The 24,109-nt window shown below is 44.8% G+C and overlaps 5 protein-coding genes across 18 annotated transcripts in view; 3 read left to right on the top strand and 2 right to left on the bottom strand.

Annotated features, from left to right (window-relative positions):
• Positions 1–1,108: 1,108 nt before the first annotated feature.
• Positions 1,109–10,363, top strand: akap12a (A kinase (PRKA) anchor protein 12a). Its single transcript, XM_029832717.1, has 5 exons — positions 1,109–1,248; positions 2,603–2,851; positions 4,427–4,511; positions 4,589–10,251; positions 10,337–10,363. The coding sequence occupies exons 2-5, from the start codon at positions 2,744–2,746 to the stop codon at positions 10,361–10,363; spliced, it is 5,883 nt and encodes a 1,960-aa protein (XP_029688577.1). The 5' UTR covers positions 1,109–1,248; positions 2,603–2,743.
• Positions 10,243–13,535, top strand: LOC101074996 (enolase-phosphatase E1-like). The gene is made up of 2 exons (XM_029829371.1): positions 10,243–13,327; positions 13,401–13,535. Exons 1-2 carry the CDS (start codon positions 10,366–10,368, stop codon positions 13,403–13,405), a joined length of 2,967 nt encoding a protein of 988 aa, XP_029685231.1. The 5' UTR covers positions 10,243–10,365; the 3' UTR covers positions 13,406–13,535.
• rmnd1 (required for meiotic nuclear division 1 homolog) lies at positions 13,480–16,712 on the bottom strand. Its single transcript, XM_011613828.2, has 12 exons — positions 16,547–16,712; positions 15,799–16,232; positions 15,619–15,724; positions 15,477–15,552; positions 15,346–15,385; positions 15,152–15,252; positions 14,975–15,081; positions 14,834–14,898; positions 14,655–14,731; positions 14,445–14,565; positions 14,252–14,368; positions 13,480–14,175 (listed from the first exon to the last, which is right to left on the bottom strand). Exons 2-12 carry the CDS (start codon positions 16,210–16,212, stop codon positions 14,143–14,145), a joined length of 1,257 nt encoding a protein of 418 aa, XP_011612130.2. The 5' UTR covers positions 16,213–16,232; positions 16,547–16,712; the 3' UTR covers positions 13,480–14,142.
• Positions 16,713–17,229: 517 nt separating this feature from the next.
• ccdc170 (coiled-coil domain containing 170) lies at positions 17,230–20,309 on the top strand. 2 transcript variants are annotated; one of them, XM_011614048.2, is made up of 6 exons: positions 17,230–17,440; positions 17,550–17,732; positions 17,881–18,183; positions 18,360–18,560; positions 18,654–18,827; positions 18,904–20,309. In XM_011614048.2, the coding sequence occupies exons 1-6, from the start codon at positions 17,423–17,425 to the stop codon at positions 19,198–19,200; spliced, it is 1,176 nt and encodes a 391-aa protein (XP_011612350.2). In that variant the 5' UTR covers positions 17,230–17,422; the 3' UTR covers positions 19,201–20,309. The 2 variants fall into 2 exon arrangements, with proteins under 2 accessions (XP_011612350.2, XP_029685764.1); XM_029829904.1 differs by having other exon boundaries at positions 17,230–17,419.
• syne1b (spectrin repeat containing, nuclear envelope 1b) overlaps positions 19,996–24,109 on the bottom strand; it is a 63,972-nt gene continuing 59,858 nt past the window's right edge. For 11 of the 13 annotated variants that reach the window (XM_029829048.1, XM_029829040.1, XM_029829058.1 and 8 more), the window contains 6 exons: positions 23,753–23,953; positions 23,549–23,677; positions 23,256–23,468; positions 23,084–23,176; positions 22,170–22,228; positions 19,996–20,915 (listed from right to left, as the gene is read on the bottom strand). In XM_029829048.1, the coding sequence (XP_029684908.1) occupies positions 20,675–20,915; positions 22,170–22,228; positions 23,084–23,176; positions 23,256–23,468; positions 23,549–23,677; positions 23,753–23,953 (936 nt within the window). In that variant the 3' untranslated portion in view covers positions 19,996–20,674. The remainder of the gene's footprint in view (positions 20,916–22,169; positions 22,229–23,083; positions 23,177–23,255; positions 23,469–23,548; positions 23,678–23,752; positions 23,954–24,109) is intronic. The other 2 variants (XM_029829084.1, XM_029829081.1) reach the window with 1 other exon arrangement.

The raw sequence follows: 24,109 nt of genomic DNA on the forward strand, positions 1-24,109 counted from the left end.
TTATTTTTGAACGCACTAAAGTGAATTAATTTACCAATCCGTCCTTAAACAGCTAAAGAGCTCCTGCTGTTTTTTTTCTTATTTCGGCCCCTTAAGTCTGGTAACATTTAAATCATGCATTGGTCATTTTTCTGATTTCGATAAATCAAGTAATGGAAACTTCACAGAATGTTTTGGTTAACTTAAACTCGTTTAGACTTTCAGTGCAGATATTCAGTCCATCCATGAAAGGAAACGTCCGTCAAACAGTTTAGCCAGAGATCGAAAGATGAAGTAAAAAAACCCACTAATCTACTTAGCCAACTGGTGATTTTCATTCAGTTAAACTAATTTGGTGCTTTTCAGAGGACACTAGGACAATGTTGATACCCTGCTTGTTTCTTCTCTCACCATTTAGGACGTGTATAATGTTAGAAATAAGAAATTACCCTGATTTGTTGGGCAAGCGCAGGGCAACCTAAATAACATTTGGTGGGAAGGGTTTGATACGATCAAACGCGTCTGAGCCATGGGTGCCTTATTCTTGCTGGTCCATCAGTCACGGTTTGCTTATAATCACTGGAAAACATCAGCTGTTTCCAGTTAGCCAGAGATGTGACTCTAATAAGTTTGACTTAGTGGCTTCCTTCGAGTTTCAAGCTTTACATAACAGCATCTGATCAGTGGCTGCAAACATCTGATCCCACTGCCCGGTTTCTCCTTATTTAAGGATGTCCGTGGTCAGCTGGGGTTTGTCTGAGGTGAGACGCCGTACCTTCATACAGATGTGCTTATTTATACGCCAGCTTTTGGACCTCCGCTGTTTGGAAAATGAAACTAGTGAGAGCGTAAAGCTTCTGTCCAGTTTCAGTCTTCGTCCACTTCTCCGGGCCTGGGTTGCAGCACAACCCATGGCAAAGGACCAGACTGTCCTCCTGTCTCTGTTTTGGAGGAAGGCCCAGCCACCAGAGTCCAACAATAGATCCCTTTTCTGGGTTGCCTTCATAACAGGGGCCCCAGCAGGGTATGAAGGTCTTCTTCAGCCACACACACCTTCACACAACAAATTAGTGCTGGGAAATCCTGCAAAGGACAAACCAGCCTAAAGAAGGGTCCTATTGTCAGGGGGAAGACATCTGCTGTTGGAATCTGGTGCGTCTCTTCAGCGCTCAGAATGTTGTCAAAGATGTGAAAGCGTGTGTTTTGCTGGGCCTTCCTCCGCGTTTCAACCTGGTCGTCAGATGAAATGGAATCTGCTTTTCTCCAAAGGTATTTAGTCAGTTAATTGAATACTTCAAGAGATCAAGAGATCACAGACGTATGGCTTCAATTAAAAACATTTCAGTTTGACTGACAGCAAGACTGATGCAGGCATCCAATAGTAATAGAATAGCGAAATTAGCCATAAAAGCATGTTACTCTTGTATTTAATGGTGAGTCAAGCTGATTTATTAATGTGAATACTTTAGTAATGGTAAGCAAATGTTATTATGCTGGTAGAAATTGATGTTAATTATAAATAAGCAGTCACATTTTTCTGATAAAGTAAGACATGCTTCTTCAACACCGGGCATAATTGGTGTGGTTATCAGTTTTTCCACATGCACACACGTGAAACATCTGTGGAGCTTAATCTCTCTTTCTTGATTTGAAAAACAAAGTACAGGTCACAGCTTTAGACCAGTCCCTGTCCACACACCGTGAAGCCCCTAGAGAGGTGGTGACTTCTCCCAGTTCTGGCTGTCATGAGATAAAGCGGCCTCATTATGAAGCTCCCTTTGTCTGTTAAAAATCCCAAGCTTTCCCTTCAGAACAGACGATCCATTAAAAAACCACACCCGCTCACCAAAATGAGGGTCAGGGAGAGGTATGAGAATCGCCGTCGATTACATTACAACTTAAATTTAGTGCACATTCATTTTCAGGCACTCAGTCCAGCAGCATCTATATCAGGTTTTAATAATCCAAAATTAAAGCAAATGAGGTGTCTGTGGCCCAACAATAACCACTTCTATTCTACTATAGCCTAATGCAAATGTAATGCAGCAAAATGGAAGAATGACAGTCTGAAGAAATCATTTTAAACAGCATTAATGATGTGCAATCTTGGGTTTCTGTAAAGAAACAGCTGCCTCCCTGTCGACGTGACCCCTGGCTCCACATTGTTAAGTGATGCATGTGGCAAAGTTTGACATCTGATCTCGAGACTCCCTTTTACTCTTGTGTAATTCATTTTTAACGCTGAAATGGAATCATAATGAACAATGAGGCTCATGATTATTCACTGGACCCTGTCAGGGGCCCCAGCAGTATGTTGAGCAGTATGAACAATACCAACAGCAATAAAAAATAAAATAATATTAATGAGAAAGTGGTCTAATAAGGAATTAAAGGCGCTTCGCACTGTCAGAAACAGTCTGCCTCAGCTTTATTATTACATTTCCCACATGCTGCTGTGGATTTTAGCCTGCCTGTGTGAAGTGTTGCAGTTTGCTCCTGTCAGGAGGACACGATGTTTTCCTCTGCGTCGCTGTTTTTATGCGATGCATCGGGAGGCGGGTCGAGCCCGCCCGGGCCGGGCCGGACCAGACTCGGCTCATATAGCTTTCATGTGATCTTCCAGGAGGGTGTTTTCAACTTTGGGGGTGCAGCATCAGAGAGCCGAGCCCATCTGTCTCTCCAGCAGCAGTGTGCTAGGACCTGTGCGCATTGGGGATATTTCCATCCTTCCTGTGGATCACGGTGACGCGCTGCGGTTCTGATCATGGGAGACGTCCAGTCCACGCAGCGGGGGAGCAGGCAGGATGCGGCGGCTGAGGAGGAGAGCAGAGACGCGAATCATCCCCAAACTGAGCAGAATACCGACCACGAAGTAAGTCCACGAACCCGAACGGTTCTCTTTTCCAAAGTCATGCTGTCGTGCGTAACGGAAGCGCTGAGGTTGCTGGTGCTGCGCCAACTCATCCATTAACCAGACAAAAGCTTTGAACTCATGAACAAACTGTCTTTTTATCAAACGTATTCAGGCCCCTCTAAAGATGTCGGACTCTTTCAGCTAAGTCACAATGTTTTTTTGTCTTTAATTTGGATAAAATAGAAAACAGCGTGATGGGAAAATGCCATTTCACTCAGAGGAGCCCAAATAAAGCCCAGGGGAGAGGTGGAATTCCCCTCTCCCTACACTCAGCAGAAGACAAAATCGATTGGTTGGGAACAAAATGTATTTGGAGTCCTGCGGAGCAGGAAGTCATTTAGTGCATTCATGCTGATATTTTGTTGATGGAGGTGCATGCGGTTTGGAACTGACCTTGAGAAGCTTTGCTTTTAAGTAAAATCTGTTCACAGATGCTGCTCCCAGTGAAAGTGGGAAAAGTGGGAAAATCAGCTGACAGCTGCTGATGATATGATCCAAGTATTTATTATTCCTACTTCAAGCTTCAAATGGTTCGTGGCCACAAAAAGTTGCTGTTGACTCCAAGAAAAATGTATCATTGCATCTCTCACCCATTAACAAACAAACAAACAAACAAACATGGATTTAATATTGAGAGAAAAAAAATGGGCTAACCTGTGAATAATGCCTGGATGGAAGAGAATTAGAGCCACCCATGAGAAGAAGAATCAGAGGAAGTTCATGCACTTCAAGAAAAATAAATAAAAACATGGACAATAAACAACCACTGCATGTGACCACTTCTACAAAATGGTGAGACTATACTTCAGACTCGGCTCTAGTAACTATCAACTATTTAGTAAAAAGAGAAATACAGAATGTATTTTTAGCTCAAAAACACAGTGTGGTTATCAGTATTAGGACCTTGAAGAGCTTGGGCTTAAAACACAATGCCGAGGTTAAGTTTCTTATTTGGCAGTGAAGGGGAAAATTAAGGGGAAATAAATGCATTATGCTGTGCGACTGTCTCTCCACTTTGTCTGGTTGCACCTCTTATCACCTCTTATCACATGAAAAAAATTTCAGCATTTTAGCTAACACAATGACTTTTGACTGACATTCAAAATCCCAATCCCAATCCGCTTGCCATGAAATTCATTATGAAGCCATCCGCAATGTTGTCTCTGAGTTCTTCAGAATGGCTGATCCCAGCGGCGACCCAGAGCTGTAAAGCAGCTCCAGCTCAGGCTTTATATGAAGAATGGGATTCGTGGTCTTTTTTCCTTTTCCCAAATAATCAGATTTGCAGCTTTACCAATTCAGACCATTAGTCCTGTTTACCTCACGGCCACAGGAGGTGAGCAGGACTAACATGACAGCAGGCTGTGTTGATCACATAGAGAACTGGACTTTTCAGCCCCATACGACAACAGTTTTAGCTTTTTCCTTTTATGGAACAACAACAGTCAATGAAAGAAGTTTAAGCAGGAGCTAATGTATAGCGGACTGAAGGGAACTCAACTGCATTCGTTGTTCCTGTGTGCTTTGTTACAGAACAGTGAGCAGACCTCAGACTTCAGCAGAAAAGGAGATGAAGTCAAAATGAATGGCTGCTGTGAGGATGAGAATGGGGCCCAGGGTGTGTATGTTATGTTTGTATGTAAGTCTTTTGTTTGGATATTTTAGTATTTCATCTGATATGAGCTCTTTTCACAGGTTTACCTTTGATTCCAACAAAAGAAGCTGCTCCAGATACACAGGGGAACAAAGAAGAATTACAGAGAGAAGGCGATAATGACGGCATGCACCTTGAGATAACTGAAATGGATGTAAAGCAGAATGAAATGAACCCTTTTGGGAGAATCTTTAGTAACATTGGTTTAAAACTCACCATAAACCGGGGCCTGGGTGAAATGGCAAGAAATGATGGCAAAAGGATCAATACAGAAAAGTCTGAGCAAACCAAAACTGAGAAGACAGAAGATAAAGCTGAAGGACAGACAGTGCAAGAGGGTTCTGATCCTGCATGTTCTATTCTGACAGGTGTCACGTCATCGGAGGTTCTAGGAGGTTCAGACAAAACAGTAAAAGCCGCAGAGGAACCTGAGGGTGAAGCAGATTCGGTGGCAGGCACACAGGAAGATGAGCCACATTCCACAAATTCATCTGGTCCTGGAGATGTGGAGATCGATTCTCCAATCAGAAAATTCTTTGCTACTGGAAGTTTTGCCGGACTGTGGAAGAAAAAGGAACCAGATGATGAACCAACTGAGAAAGAATTAGAAGAAGTGGGGGGGAGCCAAGCCATAGAGACAACAGGGCAAACAGTGCAGGAGCAACATGAAGGAAAGGTGACCCCTCCAGGTGAGCACAAAGAAAATGAGCTCAGAGGTGAGATGTTGGCAAAAACCCCTGAGTGTGACATTTTAAGCTCTCAAGAGAGGGACAGAGTTCAAATGAGTCCCCTCCTCAGATTCCTGTCGGGGTCGAGTTTAAAGAGACTGTCCATGAAGCAGAGAAACGTCAAGTCCAGTGAGGCCAGGCTGTGCGACTCTGGAGAACACCCTCCAGAGCTCCTCCCCTCTGACCCCGCTGAAGATCATAGAAATGCTTCTTCACCAACCTCTGCAGAGGCAGCTAAAGAGGAGGAGGGTCCATGGGCTTCCTTCAAAAGATTCATGTCTCCAAAACCACGCATGAAGAAATCCTATCACAGTGCTGAAGAGACCCAACAGCCAGCACCAGTGGAGGAACTAAAAGCAGAGCAAACGTTTGATCACTCCTCAGAAGAAGGCAAGAAAAGGAAAAACTCCTCAGTGTCATGGGAAGCTGTTTTGTGTGGATCAGGAAGGAGAAGGAGTCGAAAGACCTCAGACTCTGAAGACGAAATGCCTCCTATTGATTTAAAGCATCGCAAAGAAGATGCAGGAGCTAAATCTGGTGGAGAATCTGGTGCCGAGAATGAGAAGGAAACATCATCTTCGTTCAAACAAGATGGGACTCTGCAGGAGGGTGATGGAGGCTCCGCCTGGAAGTCGCTGAAAAGGATTGTCACCCCGAAAAGAAAGTCCAGGGATGAGGATGAAAGGATGAAGATCAACATTCAGCCTGACGCTGAATGTGCTGAGGAGAACTCCTCTTTTTCAATAAAGAATCTACTGCAAGGTAGAAAAAAGCAGCGGTCTGAAGAAAGCCAAGGCCCTGTGTCTTCAGGTGAGTCCAGAAAGGGTCTAGCTTCAGATGATGAAGACACTGAGACTCCGGGTGTAGTCCCATTGTCCGAGTTTGAAGTGGATGAGGAAGAGAAAGAAAGTTTAGATGAGGGAGAAAAGTCAGAACTTCAGAAGGAGCAGGTGGCTCACATGAATCTTTGTTTCCCCCAAGACTTCAATGAGGCTTCAGAAAAACAAGAAGATGCAAATAAGGGACCCGATGAGGTCACCAAACCAGGCGGTAAACATCAACAACTCAGTGACATTCAAGAGGAAGGAGTGAACACAGAGCCCGGGGCCACTGTGACATCAGTCCTCGAAGAGGTGGAAGTCAGGGATGACGCCATGGCAGAGGACCTGATAGAGGTGGCATCTGAGGCCTTTACCGCGCTAGAACCTGCCGCAGACATTACCCTGCAAGACGAGACAGAGATGTTCACCGCTGTGTCGCAGTTCTCTTCTGAGTCTGCGAAAACATCCGGCAACGCGACACCAGTCCCGGCAGAATCTGACATCATTGAAACAGACACGCTTTTGCATCAAGTCGCTGAAACCTTTTTGACAGACCCAAAGACGACAACACCGAAGCCAGAACAGATATTTGAAGCATTTGTGGAAAAAGACTCAGCCGTCCATGAACTGCAGAGGAGACCTGGTGCAACACCCAATGAAACTGGGCTAAATGTGAAAGACCTGGAAACAATCAGCAGACTCGTGTCTGCATCCTTAAGAGAGGGCGTCTCTAAGGTCGCTGAAGTTAACTCTGCAGGATTTGTACCTACTGAGGAGCTTGACAGGGCTGAAACCACCCTGGAGGACGTCCGCGTGATCAATGTTACTCAAAAAAGCACAAACGACAATGAGAAAAACATCCCAGTTTCTCCAGTTGAGCAGGTCGAAGTCAAATCTGTGATGGACGACTGTCAAGAGCCTGTTTTGACATCTGCAATCGGGGCTACGATTGAGAAGGGAGATCTGGAACAGGAGGTCCAAACGCTCACAGAAAATGGAGACCTGACCAAACACGGCATCCCTGATCACCCAGAAGATGAGGATGAGAAACAACCATCAGCAGAGGTGGAGGGTGTGCGAGATCCAGCTGAGGCATTAGCCTCAGGAGGTGTCGTTGAGCTAGGTGAACATGCTGACATGCTGCCTCTCACTGAAGAAACTGTTGTTCAGGAACCAGAAGAAACTGAAGATCCAGCAGAAGGCCATGTTCCTTCACATGAACCAAATGTTGTATCTGATAATATTTCCATGTGTTCGGGAATAGAAACTGGTGGAGATAAGCCTGAAGCGGAGCCTCGTCTTCTCACTGAGGCCATTGTGGAGCAGCTGGATGCTTCCAAAAGTGTTGAAGAACCAGAAGATTTACAAGCTGAGCAGGCGTCTTCATCAAAGCTACAGGAAGGCAACATGTCTTTAGACGAGCCACAGATAGTATCTGAGAATCTGGCTAGAGCAGACGCAGACAAAGATGAAGCAGATAAGACCCAAGTTCTTACTGAAACTCTTGAGCTAATGGAGGCTCCTCAGGAAACAGTATTACAAGCTGTTCAAGAAAGGTCAGCAAATGGAGATGTCATCGTTCTTCTCCTAGAAACAGAGCTCATACCAGAGAAAGGTTCCAAAGCTGAAGATGAATTTGAACCACAGGGTCTTCTCAAACCTGCTACGGAAGCAGATATATCACAACCATATCAAGCATCCTCCGAGATGTCAGCGGAAATCAATGATTCGGACCAAATTGTACAACTACAGGAACTCAACAACAGCACAGATCTAACTGAAGATGCTCTTGGTGCTCTTGAGGTCAAAGCTTCCAAAACTGTTGAAGAACCAGAAGTATTACAAACTGCATCCTCCTTAGGTTCAGACAAAGGCAACATTACATCAGTGGAAACTAACGAAAAACCAGATACTATTCCAAAAGAAGAACTTCATCTAGATGAAAATGAAAAGGAAACAATCAACACTGAAGACACAATTGAGTCAATGGAAGCCTCCACCATTGCACAAGAACCAGAAGTCATCAAGCCACCTGCATTGGCTTCAGAGGACATTGTTCTACCACCTGAAACAGTGATCATTCTTAAAGCAGATTTAGATACCGATGAACACAAAACACAATCAACACTCATCACTGAAGAAGCTGCTGATGCCCCAAAAGTTGAAGAACCAGAATTAGCACAAAGTGTGCAGCCATCCCCATTAGAGTCAGAAGAAAGCATAGGTGGACCACTGGAGAGAGAGATAACATCTGACAACATCTCTGAAGAACAAACGACCACAGATGATCCTCCAGGTGAAACCATTATTGAGGCAGTGGATGATTCTAAAACTCAAATACTAGAAGAACTCCAAACTGTGCAAACATCTTCTTTGGTAAGAGAGGAAAGCAGCATCTCTCCCTATGAAACAGAGGAAACCTCTGATGGCACTCTCACAGCAGAAGGACATATAGCTGAAAACAAAGAAGATACAATGCTTCACACTGACTATAGCATTGAGTCTGAAGATGAAGTAAAGGTGCTCCAAGAAGCAGAAGAATTGAAGATTGTGTTTGAAACATCTCCAGATGAACCTGAAGATGTAAAAAGTGTTGCCACTGAGATCTTATTTGAGAAAGAACATTTCAAAACTGTTCAAACATCTTCGTTTGTGTCAGAGGAAATCAGTATTCCTTCCATTGATCCAGAGGGAACATCAGAGAACCTTCTGAAAGCAGATTTAGAAACTGAAGAACACAAAATGCAAACAAATCTTGTCACTGAAGACACTTCGGAGCTCCTGGATGATCCCCACAGTGTTGAAGAAGCAGAATTATCACCACCCGTGCAACCATCTTGTGAGGAGAGCGAGAATATTCACGATCCGTTGCTCGAAGCAGAAGCAATATCACACAACATCCCCAAAGCAGAAACTGTTCAAGAGGAAACCAATGAAGAAATAATACTTGACCATGTTTCTGAAGAAGAAAGAGTTCCAGAGGAACCCATAGAGGAAGGACACACTAATCTTCAGTCAGAGGATCCTTCTGAAACTGTTCAAGAAGCTAAAGCATTACAGGCGCTACAACAGTCATTAGCGTCAGAAGAAACTGAGGAGGCAACCTCTGCCAACCTTACCGAAGAAGAGACAGTTCACAGTGAACTCAAAGCTGAAACTCCTGTTGCTGCTGAAACCATTAGTGAATCAGGGGATGAGTCCAACGCTGCTGAAACAGTAGAAGAACTCCACACTGTTCAAACATCTTCATTGGTGTCAGAGGAACACAGCATTCCAGCTCTTGAAGCAGAGGAATCATCTGAGAACCTTCACGGGGCAGAATCAGATAGTGATGAACACAAAGTAGAAATGGTTCTAGTCCCAGGAGACACTTCTGCCCCCAAAACTCCTGAAGTACCTGAATTATCCCAAACTGTGCAAATGTGCTCATTAGCCTTAGGAGATAATGAAACTTCTTCAGATGAACCAGAGAAAACATCTGAGGTCATCCTCAAAGGAGAAACACGTCCAGATAAACCCAGAGCTGAAACAACTGTTGCTGGTAAAACAATTAATGAGCCAGAGAATGAGTCCAAAACTGCTGAAGTAATAGAAGAACTAAAAACTGTGGAAACATCTCCATTGGTGTCAGAGAACAGCAGCAAATCTACTTTGAAAGCAGAGGATACATTTGAGGAGATTTCAGAAGTACAACCGGATACTGTTGAGAACCAAGTAGAACCAGTTCTTGTGACGGTTGAGACTTCTCAACCCAAAACTGCTGAAGAACCAGAACCATCTCTGCAATTAACTGTACAGTCATCCTCACTAGAGTCAGAAGATAACAATATTCCTTCAGCTGAACCAGAGATGACATCTGAGATCATCTGCAAAGAAGAAACAGTTCCAGATGAACCCAAAGAAGAACTAAAACTTCACAGTGAAAAACCTTTGGAACCTGAGGATCCTTCTGAAGCTGTTGGAGGAGCAGAAGCCTCAAGCGCTGTGAATCCACAGTCAGAGTCAGAAGAGATCAAACTGGAAACCTCTGATAACATCTCTGAAGAAGAAAGAGTTACAGACGAACCCAGAGATGAAACAACTCTGGTTATCGAAACCAGTATGGAACCAGTGGATGAGTCCAAATATGCTGAACAGGTAGAAGAACTCCACACTGTTCAAACATCTTCATTGGTGTCAGAGGAACACAGCATTCCAGCTCTTGAAGCAGAGGAATCATCTGAGAACCTTCACGGGGCAGAATCAGATAGTGATGAACACAAAGTAGAAATGGTTCTAGTCCCAGGAGACACTTCTGCCCCCAAAACTCCTGAAGTACCTGAATTATCCCAAACTGTGCAAATGTGCTCATTAGCCTTAGGAGATAATGAAACTTCTTCAGATGAACCAGAGAAAACATCTGAGGTCATCCTCAAAGGAGAAACACGTCCAGATAAACCCAGAGCTGAAACAACTGTTGCTGGTAAAACAATTAATGAGCCAGAGAATGAGTCCAAAACTGCTGAAGTAATAGAAGAACTAAAAACTGTGGAAACATCTCCATTGGTGTCAGAGAACAGCAGCAAATCTACTTTGAAAGCAGAGGATACATTTGAGGAGATTTCAGAAGTACAACCGGATACTGTTGAGAACCAAGTAGAACCAGTTCTTGTGACGGTTGAGACTTCTCAACCCAAAACTGCTGAAGAACCAGAACCATCTCTGCAATTAACTGTACAGTCATCCTCACTAGAGTCAGAAGATAACAATATTCCTTCAGCTGAACCAGAGATGACATCTGAGATCATCTGCAAAGAAGAAACAGTTCCAGATGAACCCAAAGAAGAACTAAAACTTCACAGTGAAAAACCTTTGGAACCTGAGGATCCTTCTGAAGCTGTTGGAGGAGCAGAAGCCTCAAGCGCTGTGAATCCACAGTCAGAGTCAGAAGAGATCAAACTGGAAACCTCTGATAACATCTCTGAAGAAGAAAGAGTTACAGACGAACCCAGAGATGAAACAACTCTGGTTATCGAAACCAGTATGGAACCAGTGGATGAGTCCAAATATGCTGAACAGGTAGAAGAACTCCAAACTCTGCAAATATCTTCAGTGGTCAAAGAGGAAAGCAGAATCTCTCTTTATGAACCAGAAGATTCATCTGAAAACACTCTCAATGCACAAATAGATGTAGATGAGAACAAAGTAGAAACATGTCTCGACGCAAAAGAGACCTCTGAACTCATCCCTCCCAAAGAACCAGAATCATCACTGCAAGTAACTGTGCAGTCATCCTCACTGGAGTCAGAAGATAACAATATTCCTTCAGCTGAACCAGAGATAACATCTGAGATCATCCACAAAGAAGAGACAGTTCCAGATGAACTCGAACCAGAGTCCAAAACTGCTGAAGTACTAGAAGAACAACAAACTGTGCAAACATCTTCACTGGTGGAATATAAAAGCATTATTCCTCCTCTTGAAGCTGAGGAACCCTCTGACAACATTCCAAAAGCAGAAATTGTTCTAGAGGAACCCGAAGAAGAAATAACACTTGACCCTGAAAATACTAAAACTGCTGAAGAACCACAAGCATTAACAGCTGAACCTCCAACACCAGAAGCAGAACCTCCCTCACTGGGAAACAGGGCAACATGTGACCACTTTCCAGCAGAAGAAACAGTCCCAGATGAACCCAAAGAGGAAACAATCACTGAAACACTGGATGCATCTGAGCCTGTCCAAGAACTGGAACTAATACAAGAAGTTCTAGTACCCTCATTAGCTTCAGACGAACTAGAGGGAAAATCCAACAATGGTGCTGAAGCAGAAACAGACACAGTTCTTCTCTCTCAAGTCCACCATAAACCAGGAGATGTTCATAAACCAGAGGTCTTAGAACCTGTGCAGGCTGTCTCATTAGAGTCAGTGGCGGCCAGTGATGAAACACAGGCAACATCTGAGAAGATCCCCGAAGCAGAAACAAATCCAGAAGATGAAGATCTCAGAGTGGAAACAGCAGCAGATGAGCTAAATCTGCACCACCCTATCAAACTGGTTGAACCAGAAGAGGATCTACCTGTGGAAGAAGCAAGAACAGGACCTGATCATACAGCAGAAGTGCCTTTAGATAAAAGTGAGAGTGAAGATCACGTTGGAGAAACATCAGAACACAAACCTGAGACCGTCCTACAGGATGATCAGATAAAACACGAAGGCTCCACCCCAGAAGAGTTCCAAACCTTAACAGCAGGTCAAATATCAGAAGAACCGGTGGTCTCTGTTGAAACCAGGCATCTGAGTGAGGAGCAAGTAATTACAGAGGAGGTAAAAGGAGACAAATATCTAGGAACCGAGACAGAAACTGCTGAAGACGAGGACCCTGCAGCACCGCAGATAGATAAATGTCATCCCGAAGAGGGAGGTCCTGACATTCTGATGGGACAAACATCTCAAGCTTTGATGGAGGAGGAGGACGAAGCTGCTCCACCAACAGTCAGAGATGGAGTTGCTGAGGATGTCAAAGAAGGAAAAGCTGAGGACGAGGATGCGGCGGAGATAGGGGAGGTTGACGTGGACATAAAGTCAGAAGGGACACCTGTGGACTGGTTGCAGGAGGCGGACAGAACAGAGGCGATGGAGGTTTGCAGCAGTGTTCCTCCTACAGTAAGTGTTACTGAAGAAGAAGAACGTAAAAATGTGGATTCCAAAGGGGAAGAGACGGTTGAAGGTCGGTCAAGCAGAGGGGAGCTTGACCCAGAGGTGAAGTGTTTGACACCGGGGTTTGGAGATGAAGAACTATGCGATGTGTCTTCTGGACAGCAGGAGTCTAAACATCTCATTCAGGAAATTCCAGGATGTTTAGAGTCCATCCACGAGGATCCTTTGGATGAGCACGACAGGAACGAAGGTGAAGTGAAAGAGAAAGAAAGTGTCGAGGCAAAAGACGCATCCCCTGGGCCCCCAGGGACAAAAAAGGAGGCGGTGGACCAGGAGGAGATGGATGGAGATGTTCAAAAGGAAACTGCAGGTTCGTTCGATGAGGTGGAGGAACCTCTAGAATCTCAAAGAGGAGACGAGGACATGGAATGTGCAGGATTGGAGGAAACCACTCAGGCTTCCAGAGTTGGAGAAGAGAGCGGAGAGAGGAACAGAGCCGAGGGAGCGTGCAGGTCGGAGAGGGAGGGCAACGATTCTGATGTGGCGCCGGAGCATCCAGGGAACACGAGCACCACCACGGTGTCCCTGACGGGTGAGTCTCCACTTCCTCAGCGCTTTAAACTGCATTCTGGGAAATCTCCTCATTCATTCGCTTCCCTTTACAGGTTGAACAATCATGGAAGCTGCAAGTGTGAGTAATGAGACTCCAGGCAGGAGGCAGAGGAGCGTCCGCCCACACGGCTCTGCAATAATCCGAGAACTTTATTGTGCACAATCATTTGTAGCAGAGCATCCATTTAGCAACACAGAACGTTTGGCTCCATCCCATCCAGGGGAGGAGTTTTCCTTCCCAGATGGATGCTGACAGGTTCATCAGCTGATTGTAGATTTCGGATCAGCTTTGTTTCCATGGCATCTATGCAAATAAATAAATATGCAGATGGAATCGCTGGAACCTTCGCTGTACATAAAATGATTCCACTGGCAGAATTAATAAGTATTAGACTGCAAATAATATCAGCGCAGCTTTAACGACCCTGACAGCTTTCCTTTGCTGCTGTGCCTGCGTGCTATTCCTGATAGCATTAGCTCAGTATTCCAGTGTGTTCAAACAGAAAAGTCTCCAATCTTAATAAGACCATTGTGAGTTGCCACTAATAAAATATGAAAACTGTAGTCCCACTAAACTGTTTTTGTATTTTATTAATAAATGATCCAATGATAAATCCAGTTTGTTTCCGGGTCCGTCCATTCCTGATGATCATCCTTTATCTTTAAATAATTTGGATGATGTTAATCTTGGAGGTGCTTCATCGCATTAACAGTGACGTTTCCATAGACGGGGCAACGTGCTCCCTCAACGCATCCAATGCACATTCCAGATGTGCAGGTTGCCGGAGGAGCCCTTTAGAAGATCATCTTTGTAAGTTCAAACAAAACCTGCAAGAAAACAGGCGAGTTAATACGGGGCACACACTGTCCACCTCGGCCACTTTTGAGTCTTTCGAACGCTCGCCTCGATCGTGATGAGGATTACGATCATCCACTCCAACCTCAAACTGTGTTTCTCGCTCAGGTGACTTCTCATTAAATCCGTGAGCTGCGTGCAATGTTCCAGCTTCTGGTTCACCACCTAAGAAGACCAGAAATGTTCCCACCTTACACACGGTAACGTCTCGTGTTGTGGTTATTGGAGGAGCCTCATTTACGTTCACTCTGCGGTTGATGCTGAGGAACTGGCAGGTCTTATCATAGAGCCTTTCCAGATTTTCACGGTCCCAGTAGAAATCTGGGGTCAGGAGCAGGTCAGACCTCAGGTTTATACAGTGTCTGACAGAAACAGCAGGTTTGAAACGCCATCGTGGGGATTAAAGATTGCAGCTCTGACACAGATGCTCTTCAGACAGAAGCGACTTTACCTTAAGGTGAAAAGCTCGCCAATCTTCTTCATGACCTCTGCTGAGGACAGCTTCACTCTCTTCCCCGACTTAAGTGTCTAAGAAAAAAACAGCGTCTGGTCAAGTCTACAAACAAGGATAAATCGCCGCTGATGATTAATTATTCAAATTATTGGCTGCCTCCTAAGATCCCACCGTACCTCTGGAATTGATTGAATTGACTCTACAAAGTTGTCCAGCGACACCTCCCAGATTGCCAGCTTGACTGGAAAATGAAGAAGTCCCACTCGGTGAGCATGCGGAGCACAAATTAATATAAATAGAAACTTATTGAGTCCCACCTGACAGGCAGAGCGCATTTGAAAATGCAAATTTCTCCAGAACTGCTTCAAACGGGTCCATGTTGTCACTCAGTTTAAAGTTGCCCTGTTCAAGCTTTGTATTTCCCCTGGAAAAATGGAAAGATTGATTTAGCTGCAGAAGGAATTCGAGAACATTAAAAGTGGAGGCTGCCGTACTCTCCAAGAGTGTAGTTGATCTCTTCATTTTCCCAGTGAACCAGGGCAACTTCATATGGCTGAATCTCGTGATGTTCCAATATCCTCAACACCCTTTTCATCTGCAGAGACAGTTGAAAGTGATGACGGGCTGCTGACCCACGGAATTTCAGGAAAATTAAAATCATCAGAATAGCACGCGTTGTTTTATTTACCATCTTGTCTTCGACGTTCCAGAAAACAACGGAGCCTTCCCTGAAATGTCAGATCTCCGGTCAGCCTTGACTCATTAGTGCCTGAATAAAATTACAATAATGCAAACAAATGTAAAAGGGAGCATTTTTACCTGAAGAAAAACATCAAAGCGTCGTCGTCTGGTTTTGCAGCCATTTCTGTGCTGATCACCAGCGCGTTGGCGGCATCTGAAATCCAAACGTGTTATTGGTTCCGAATCTCATTCTGGGAAAAGTGAACAGTCGTGAATTTACCTCGAGGTAAATCTATCTCACTGAAGCCTTGGCTTATCAAGGCATGGCAAAGTGTTGGTAAGTGATACTGATCCGCTGTTGCATAAGCTATACATTGCATCATATCCTACAGAGAGAAGCAGGTTAGAATTGTAGTTAAACAGAACATGATGCAACACGTGGGCTAATCTGATGAGCCACCTTGTCCTCTTTCAGGGAGGGCTGGTTGGTTCGTGACGGTTGTTTGGTTCTTGGTCCTTTGGGTACCCTTTTCCCAGGCACCACTGCAGATTTTAAATTGGGTTTTAACATTAAATTGACAGGATTGGTGGAGTAGAGTCGCTTCGGTTCCCATGAGCACGTAGCTGCGACCCCACACGTCACTGAGGTTCTGGTCAAACATTTCAGTCCAGAGGCAGTGAGAACATGTCCTACATTCTGATGGAGGTGAGTGTTTAAACAGGTCTTTGAATGGACCCAGCCAGTCCTGGGATTAGACCCATATTTGTGTGGATGGAGCGACTGGGAGATGCTGGTCAAGCCACAGTTGAGAACTGGTTTCTTCTCTAATGACAGCTGAGTCCCCAATCTGCACCACAAAGACCTGAGAAGCATTTTTCGTCAAACCCAGGGGGCTGCAACACAGGAGATAACCCAGTTACACTTCGTGAAAATAAAAGTGAAACAAATTAGCACTTGGATACCCACATAAAACCTGCATTTCAAATTACAACACACAAGACTGACCTTGAAAAACCCTACCGCCCCCCCCTCAATATAAACATGACGATTATTGAAAATGATAGCAACACTGTGAGCAAGTAGCAAAAACCATTAGTTTTTGTATCTTGTTCTTATTTTATGGATGAATCTATTGAGCAATGACAACATGCTGCTGCTCAGTGTAGGCTAGTGTTAGCCAATGTGTGGGTAGCTCCTAGACGCTTACCAGCCAAGGCAAACCGGTTTATTTAAGATGAATTTCAAAAACAGTTTTAACGATAGAATAAACGTTGGTTAATATAAATAAAGATAACATATTTGACATGACACAAGCATTATACAGTGCATAGATGCGCGTCTGCTGTAGTTTGCTAATAAGGTTTTTTTTTTTAACTGTCATTTCCTGCGTGAGAGGTTTCCTTTACCCTGTGCTTGGTCTATAAGGCCAATTTGACCCGTCTATGTATATTTCTTAACCTGTTTTCTTTACATTTCAGAATCTGTAAGCCCGCTTCCAATATCATACGTGCGTAGATATATTTTTACTCACAATGTGTGTCAAAGTGGTGGCTGCAGGCACCACAAATAGTGCACAAGCGTCATAAAATGTGTGCAAGGTAGATTAATTAGGCTGATATAATAACGAAATATGTCAAGCTTATTGACAAACAATACAATACTATGTAAAATATTGTTATAGTGTAACTGTTATCCAACAAAATTTGATGAGTTCACTTTACAGCTTCTAACCACCTTGAAGTCTAAAATCAGGGAAAATACCAACAAGTTGACCTTCACTTTAGTTTCCATCATGTTCTCCCCTTTTGGATTATTTATTGCATATCTGCCATTGATCATTGGGACTAAATAACTTGAAGATATTTTTTTAGTGTTATTGATTCATGCATTTTGAGTTTTCTTTCCTGCCTAAAACGACTGTTTAGAATTTGCCGTTATTCCAAACTTTATCGCCCCCGTCTGTTGTATCCGGGTATAGACAGTCTCTGTTGAGGGTTGCCTGGAGACTTCATAAACGGCAACATTTCTCTACACAACTTCAAACTATATCTGACTTCCTGCAACGTTACTGATTATAGAAGTTATGGAAAGCTTTGATGAGGTAGGCTTATATGACCCATATTTTACGTATTTGTTCTTTAAATTGCATGTCAGCAAAAACCTAATCTGTCATGTATAATTATTTCTAAATGGTCATTTGTTCATTTGAGGTTGACCAGTCTCAGGTGAGGGAGAGACTGAAGATGAGAATTGGGGTATTGGAGGAGTGTGTGAAATCCTTTGAGCTGGAGTGTAAAAGTGGCAGCGAGACGACGGTCAGGCTGACAGCGGAGTTGGATCGAGAGAGGAGGAAGGTGGCCAGCAGCTCAGCAGCCTTCGATTCGCTCAAATTGGTAACCACACATCACCAGATAAAGGGGGAAAATTACATTAAAAAGAATGTAGCGAGACACCTGCACCGTTAAAGTTCTGTGGAAATCGTTTAAACTCACCATGACAGTCAAAATGTTCGGGTGCTTTCTGTGACCCGCCGACCCTCAGGAGTTACATGACCTGGTGGCGGGAAGAAGGGACATGGAGATGGAAAAGGAAACCCTGCTGGAGCGGGTCGAGGCCAGCAAGCGAGTGATCGAAGCAGGTCGACGGGAGTCACTTTGTTTAGAGAAACAGGTGAAGGAGTTGGAAAGAAGGTTGCAGCAGAGCCACGGAGAGACCCGAGCGGCTGAGGAGAGACTGCAGGCCTTCCTGGGAAAGGTGGCCTCCCTGCTGCAGGTCAAATCCGAGACTGTGGTCGTCCCCACAGAGCGGGACGTGCTACACGTAGTGGAGAATCTATGCAACGAGGTGAGATGTAAAGATATTCAGCAAGACCCAGAGTGTTCAAGGCTTCAATCCTCCTGCATTTAGTTTAAGGAAACAACAAAATGATACCAGCTGGAGATATATATATATATAGCTTTGATATATATATCACCTAATGCTGCACACATGCAACACCCGTGCTGTGTTTTTGAAAGCAGCGCTTGTCCAATATGGAGGCCAGGCTGGCCCGGGTCTCCGAGCAGCTGAGCGAGCAGACAGAACTCCACCACAGTGCGGCCCAGAGGGCCGAGCTTGCCGAGCGACAAGTTCACGACCTGCGGCAGAGGCTGCACATGGCTGAGACCGAGTTATTAACTGCACATGTGCAGCGAGATGGGCTCAGACAGAGCAAAGAGCATGTGAGTAAAGTCATATGGTATCACAGTTAAAACGGGGCAGTTAGCTGTTCGCCGTCTCTGCGGAGCTAATTCCATGTCACATGTTTTTACCAGTACGAAGGGTTTGTGGAGCAGCTGTCAGAGCGCATGAACATCGAGAATATTGCAGCAGATCTGAGTTTTGATATGACGCTGAAGCTCATTCAGTCGCGTGTGCAGCAGCTGATTCAGCAAGAGGCAGCTGCTTTGGTGGAGAGCAGACATTTAACCTCCAGTCTGCAGCGAAAGGTTGAACGGCTCATTCTCTGCCACTAATATGGTGCCGCATGACCCGCAGTAAACAAAGTGTTCCAATTTTCTACAGCTGAAGTCACAGAAAGACCAGCTGGAGAGCAAAGGACTCCACGTCCAACTCCTGAGGAAGAAGGTGTCAGAGCTAGAGGAGGAGAAGAAGCGTCACTCCGGGGAGGAAGATAACGCTCACCGGGAGGTGAAGAAGCTGCAGAAGAGACTGGAGCGGCTCCAAAACGAGCTGAGGGCCACCAAGGTGTCCAACACGGAGCTCAAGGCCCAAATGTCCCACACCAATGAGCTAAAGGTGGAGGGGAGAGGGGTGCAGGCTGGAGATAAATCCAGAGGCAGTTTCAGCGCATCATTTTAACGCATTAGGGTTTCCAAATTGGTTTGTGGGTGGATAAATGGAATTGATAACGATATATTTTTAATCTTCTAAGTAACACTTCTGCCTGACGGGCCAGGTGAAAGGTCACAGGACACAGTCAGAGCATGCTGGAGCGGAAGAGGAGGCTGGATCAGCTGGTGCAGGGGAGGGCCGAGGTGGAGAACAAACAGAGCACAGCCAGCTCAGACCCGAAGAGCCAGGAGAAGAAGAGCAGAGAGGAGCTCCGGAGCCCCAAACAGAGCCTGGCCCAGCAGACAGAGAAGGAGCGAGAGCTGAGGGGAACTTTGAGAGGTTCCATTAAAGGGGGAAGAGAGCAGGAAAATCATTGGAGTGAGATCTCAACACACCTCTCTAAGTCAGCAGCATCGTAGCAGAAGAGTCGCCAGAGGACATCGCTGCTGCTACTCAGACTCCTTAAAAATCAAAATCCTGTGGCCAGGTGGGGGATTTCCAGCCGGTTGTTTATCAAATGTTGGGTCCGGAGGCCTCAGGCAGGGTCTTTCCCAATATGGAACCCATCGAACTACTAGCGGTGCATCATCACCTTTATCCCGTCAACATCCACTGGCTCTGTCCTGCTCACCACAGACAATTCAAGGACTTTCCAAACAGCTCCTTAAACTCTCCTCCTCCACACCCTGGGCCCCTTTAAATAGCTTTTCAAATACATGTCTGCACTTAAAATGTAATATAAACTAAAGTTGTAATAATAATAATATAAACAGAAAAATTGGACATATATAATGAGACAAAAATTAAAGACAAATGTCAAAATGAGGATTTGGCATTCATTGTTATTTAAGGTTGCATATACAGAGATTTTCCATATTCTTTTTTTCTTACCATTCTATACATGTTATATAATCTTGGACTGTTATACATTTGATACTTAGCTGACATACAAAATATATGTTAGTTCTATATGTCATAAAGTTATATTTTCTTGAAAAAATAAAAACATGTCAAAAAGACCATGAATGACTGGTGTTAAAGGTTAAATTCTTTCAGTTCTGTCCAGCTGTGAATTAAAACAACTAATTTAAGTTAAAAATAGGCCGTTTAACACAGACACAGTGAAGTCGAAAAAAGCAAAAGCATGCCAAAATACAGGTAAAAAAATAAATGCAATGTCACATATATTAAACGTATATTCTTTTTCAACAAGCTTTTTTTTTTAGTTTTAAGCAACTTCACAGCATCTAACTTTGGTGCTACCCACTGACAGAGCTCCGAGAAATTCAGCATTTATAAATAACACTGATTTGAGCTTCAGCTTTCTCTGCCCGATGACGCACAATTACTGACACTCAGATGTGAGACCAGTTCCAGTGTCATACACCCCCCCCACACACACACACACGCATTAAACAAATGACAAAGATCATTTCTGCTCAGCATGATTCCGCATGGAGTGATTGGAAGAACACTGGAGAGAAGGGTTTGTGCTGTCACTCTACACTGGAGGTGGCCCGTTGGTGTAGCGGAGCATCGGGTAGAAGGAATGGGCAAAGTTGTTGGTCTGGGAACAGTAGTCCTCCTCAGACATTGGCAGCAGGAAAGCAAAGACCACTAAAAGGAGCAGGAGGAGCTGGAGAGGCAGAGCGACCCAGAGGACCCGCCGCAGGAATCCCCCGCGTTGCCGCGGCGCCTCGGCATCAGAAGGGAAGGAAACGGATCCAGCGCCGCTGGGATACCTGTGGATATGACGTTCATAATGCAGACTGGATATTAGTCACTCCTGGGCTGGGTTTCTCAGACTAAAGAACAGCAACCAAGGAGGTGTCAAATTGTGTTTAACTTCTCAGCAAACTATGACGGACTAAATCAGTCTAACCTGGTAAACAGACTTACGACAGACAATATCCTGATCTCCACATTTGTTTCAACCCATTTCCCAATCTAATCAAGAGTTTAGTGATGGGAGAGTGTCAATAAAGTTAACACACACCCAGCTTGTCGTTACTTGTGGCCAAACACAGTCATAACTGTACAATCTAGCAGCAAACACAGAGAGTTGACAAAGAAGCTCGCATTAATGTGCAAAAAAGGTTAGGATAAAAGGAGGACATGCTGCCATAATCCGCTGATTGGCCGGCGGATATTTTCATAAAAGGACTCTTTGTGTCCCATGGAAAATGCAAAGCACACTTGAAAGAACAGAACACAGAACATCTAACAACCTCTAGAAGCCTCTGTGAACTGTGAGACGAGCAGAGGAGCGGGCCTCTGCTCGTCTCAGTCTGTCCAGTGAGGCTGACAGATGTAGCATATGCTTCATACCAGCTAAGTCAATACACACACATGCTTAAATCAAAACGTTTGTATCAAATTAAAATCAACCCCGGGTGAGTGACAGGTTGTCCTGTGCTGGCACCAAACGTGCCCTTTAACAAAGGAGGAGCTGAGAGGCTGACAGGTGAGAGACTGGAGGGGGCAGAGGGTGGAAAGATGATGCGATAGCAGCAGCAGCAGCAGCAGCAGAGGAAGAATAAGACGTTGTCACAATGAGAGCGAGAGAGAAAGAGGAACTTGTAGAATTTGAATTGTTCATTGCAGACATTTACTGGCTCAGAGATTTGAGAAGGAGAGTGACTCAGTAACGGCGAGGGACTGTTAGAGAAGTGCTTGTGTCGAAACGTGAGAAAAGCCCTCAGGTTAGGGATGTTCAGCAGCAGAGGGCAGAGGCAAGAAAAGAGGCTTCGCACCATTTAGTGGGAAATATATTCATGGAGGATATTTAAGCTGCATTTCACGTCACCTCTTCACCTCAGAAGATGATGGAATTCACCAGCATGTGGTGCACGACTGGTGTCGCTATTGAAAACCTTTCGGAGCGCAGCTGTTAGATAAATATTAGCTATTTTTGACAAAGCGTCTGCCTCCAAGAGCATCATGGGCTGATGAGTTCCATTATCTTCTGGATGTCCTAAAAACCAACAGAGAGGTACCTGTGGTGAGGGCCGCTCACAGAGGGTCCGGGCTGGGACCGACTACATTTGCCCCGTTGCTGTTTGCAATGAACAGGGAGGAGGGGGAGTAAAAGAAAGAAAGTGTGTTTAAATCCAGGCAAATCAAGACAAAAGCTACCGATGAAAAGAAATCCCAAAATGAGAGAAGAGCAGTGACAAAAATCAAAAGTGAATGAAGCAGATTTTCCATCTGCTTCGTGGGATTCTGCCCCTCATAAAGGAGACAAGGGTTAAGCCTTTGTCGTGTTTCAGATGTGAGTTCCAACAAATTCAATCCAAAGAAGAAGCTAACAAATTACAGAGCGATGCATGACTTTCACATTTAATCATTGACACGCTTATTTGGACTGATTAAGATCAAATTGTGACCCAATACTGATACACAAATGCTGACTGACTACATCAGTCCAAATATACAAATATAAAGTCACTCCTTACAGGGTATATGAATATATCACACAGGTGCTATGCTAATTTTGAACAGTTATCAGTTGAATGAGAGCCAAGGAATTTCGGAGGATGCTACAGACATCAAGCTTGCAGGAATGTTAGAGGAAACTCGAGTGAGAGAAATTGTAGGATTTATAGGATTTTGCTGAAAATGCTGAAGAAGTGACTAATAGGGAGGTCAAAAAGTTAAAAATTAGCCGACGAAATTTAGAAAGGGGAGTCATCTGGCAGGTAATGAACAACATGCAAGGGTGAGGAAACGAAAAGGTTCAGAAAGTATGAAGCAGAGGTATGGAAAGGCGTGACGAGAGAGGCTGAAAGGTTAAACATGGCCTCCATCAGGGCATTTGGGCCGCAGGTTACTGTGAGGGAGTCACTCAACACCTGGGTTCTAACAAAGCAGGAAGTGCAGGCAGGTGTGTGTCAGCGTATGTGTGCGTTACCGATCGTCGCCGACTCGGAGTGCTCCGCCCTGATACGGGACTCAGGGAGCCGGATGTGTCCAGGTCATCAGCAGAAGACCAAGATGAGAGATCCTGACCAAGACAAACACAAAAGGGAGGTTTAGGCGCCAGGAGCCAGCGTTCAGCCTCCACCCCCTGCTGAGCAGCCTACCTGCTGACTGCTGGTGATGTCCAGGATCCTGGCCAGCTCTCTCAGATCTCGGGTTACTTCTTTCAGCAGCAGTTTGAGGCGGTTGCCAATAACGTGAACCTTCTCCTTGGCCTCCAGGCAGTCGCTGCCCTGAGAGTTGACCAGCAACTGCAGGGACATGTCCTGAAGGGAAGCGACTTTGAGCTGCGAGTCCAGCAGCTCTTGGCGGATTTGCTGTGGGGATTTACAGCCATGAATTTTAATATGCTTCAAATAGTTTTAAACAACCGATGCTTATGTGTCTTCACAGATACCGTCAGTGTTTTGTGATGCTCGTGGAGAGTGTCGCTGTCCTGGATAGGGTCAATGGGAACCACCTCGTTCCGCCTGCGGTCGATGTTTTCCAGCCAGAGCAGCAGCCCGTGGCTCATCTCGTGGAAATCCTTCAAGTCACAGATGAAGCTGAAGCACTGGAACCCCATGGGGATTTCTCAGCTTCCTCTTTGACTCCAACCTACCTGACATTGCATGAGGGCTTCCTGTAAGGCAGATCTCCATTCCTCCAGCGAGCTGCCCATTCTGTCCCAGTGCTTGTTCATGTCCTTCAGCTTGGCCTGAAGCTCTCGGGACTCTGCCGTGTCTGTCTGCACAAATTCGTTGCTGCACAGGTTGATGGAGAGGACGATCGGTTTGCGCTTGTCATACGCTTTCTGCAGCTCCTGTACGCACATGTTTAAGTTTGTTTAAGAATCCAGAATAACCAGAAAAGGTTGTTGCTTTCATAAATATAAAGAACCCTCCAGAAATGTAAGCTAATGCTACATTTCAACCATGCAAACGACTTAGGCATTAACAAAAATGTTCTACAACATTGG

The sequence above is a fragment of the Takifugu rubripes genome, chromosome 2, assembly GCF_901000725.2.
Source record: "Takifugu rubripes chromosome 2, fTakRub1.2, whole genome shotgun sequence".
NCBI lineage: Eukaryota > Metazoa > Chordata > Actinopteri > Tetraodontiformes > Tetraodontidae > Takifugu > Takifugu rubripes.

Bases quoted from the DNA above. Each gene is read 5' to 3' on its own strand.
- akap12a (XM_029832717.1), top strand. From the start codon at position 2,744: ATGGGAGACGTCCAGTCCACGCAGCGGGGGAGCAGGCAGGATGCGGCG. The intron at 4,512-4,588 runs GTGTGTATGTTA...CTCTTTTCACAG, and splicing joins GGATGAGAATGGGGCCCAGG to GTTTACCTTTGATTCCAACA. The intron at 10,252-10,336 runs GTTCAAACATCT...TTCACGGGGCAG, and splicing joins AGGTAGAAGAACTCCACACT to AATCAGATAGTGATGAACAC.
- LOC101074996 (XM_029829371.1), top strand. From the start codon at position 10,366: ATGGTTCTAGTCCCAGGAGACACTTCTGCCCCCAAAACTCCTGAAGTA.
- rmnd1 (XM_011613828.2), bottom strand. From the start codon at position 16,212: ATGCTTCTCAGGTCTTTGTGGTGCAGATTGGGGACTCAGCTGTCATTA. The intron at 15,082-15,151 runs GTACGGCAGCCT...CCATTTTTCCAG, and splicing joins ATCAACTACACTCTTGGAGA to GGGAAATACAAAGCTTGAAC. The intron at 14,369-14,444 runs GTAAATGAGGCT...TGGTCTTCTTAG, and splicing joins GCATCAACCGCAGAGTGAAC to GTGGTGAACCAGAAGCTGGA.
- ccdc170 (XM_011614048.2), top strand. The intron at 17,733-17,880 runs GTAACCACACAT...GCCGACCCTCAG, and splicing joins CCTTCGATTCGCTCAAATTG to GAGTTACATGACCTGGTGGC. The intron at 18,561-18,653 runs GTGAGTAAAGTC...TGTTTTTACCAG, and splicing joins TCAGACAGAGCAAAGAGCAT to TACGAAGGGTTTGTGGAGCA.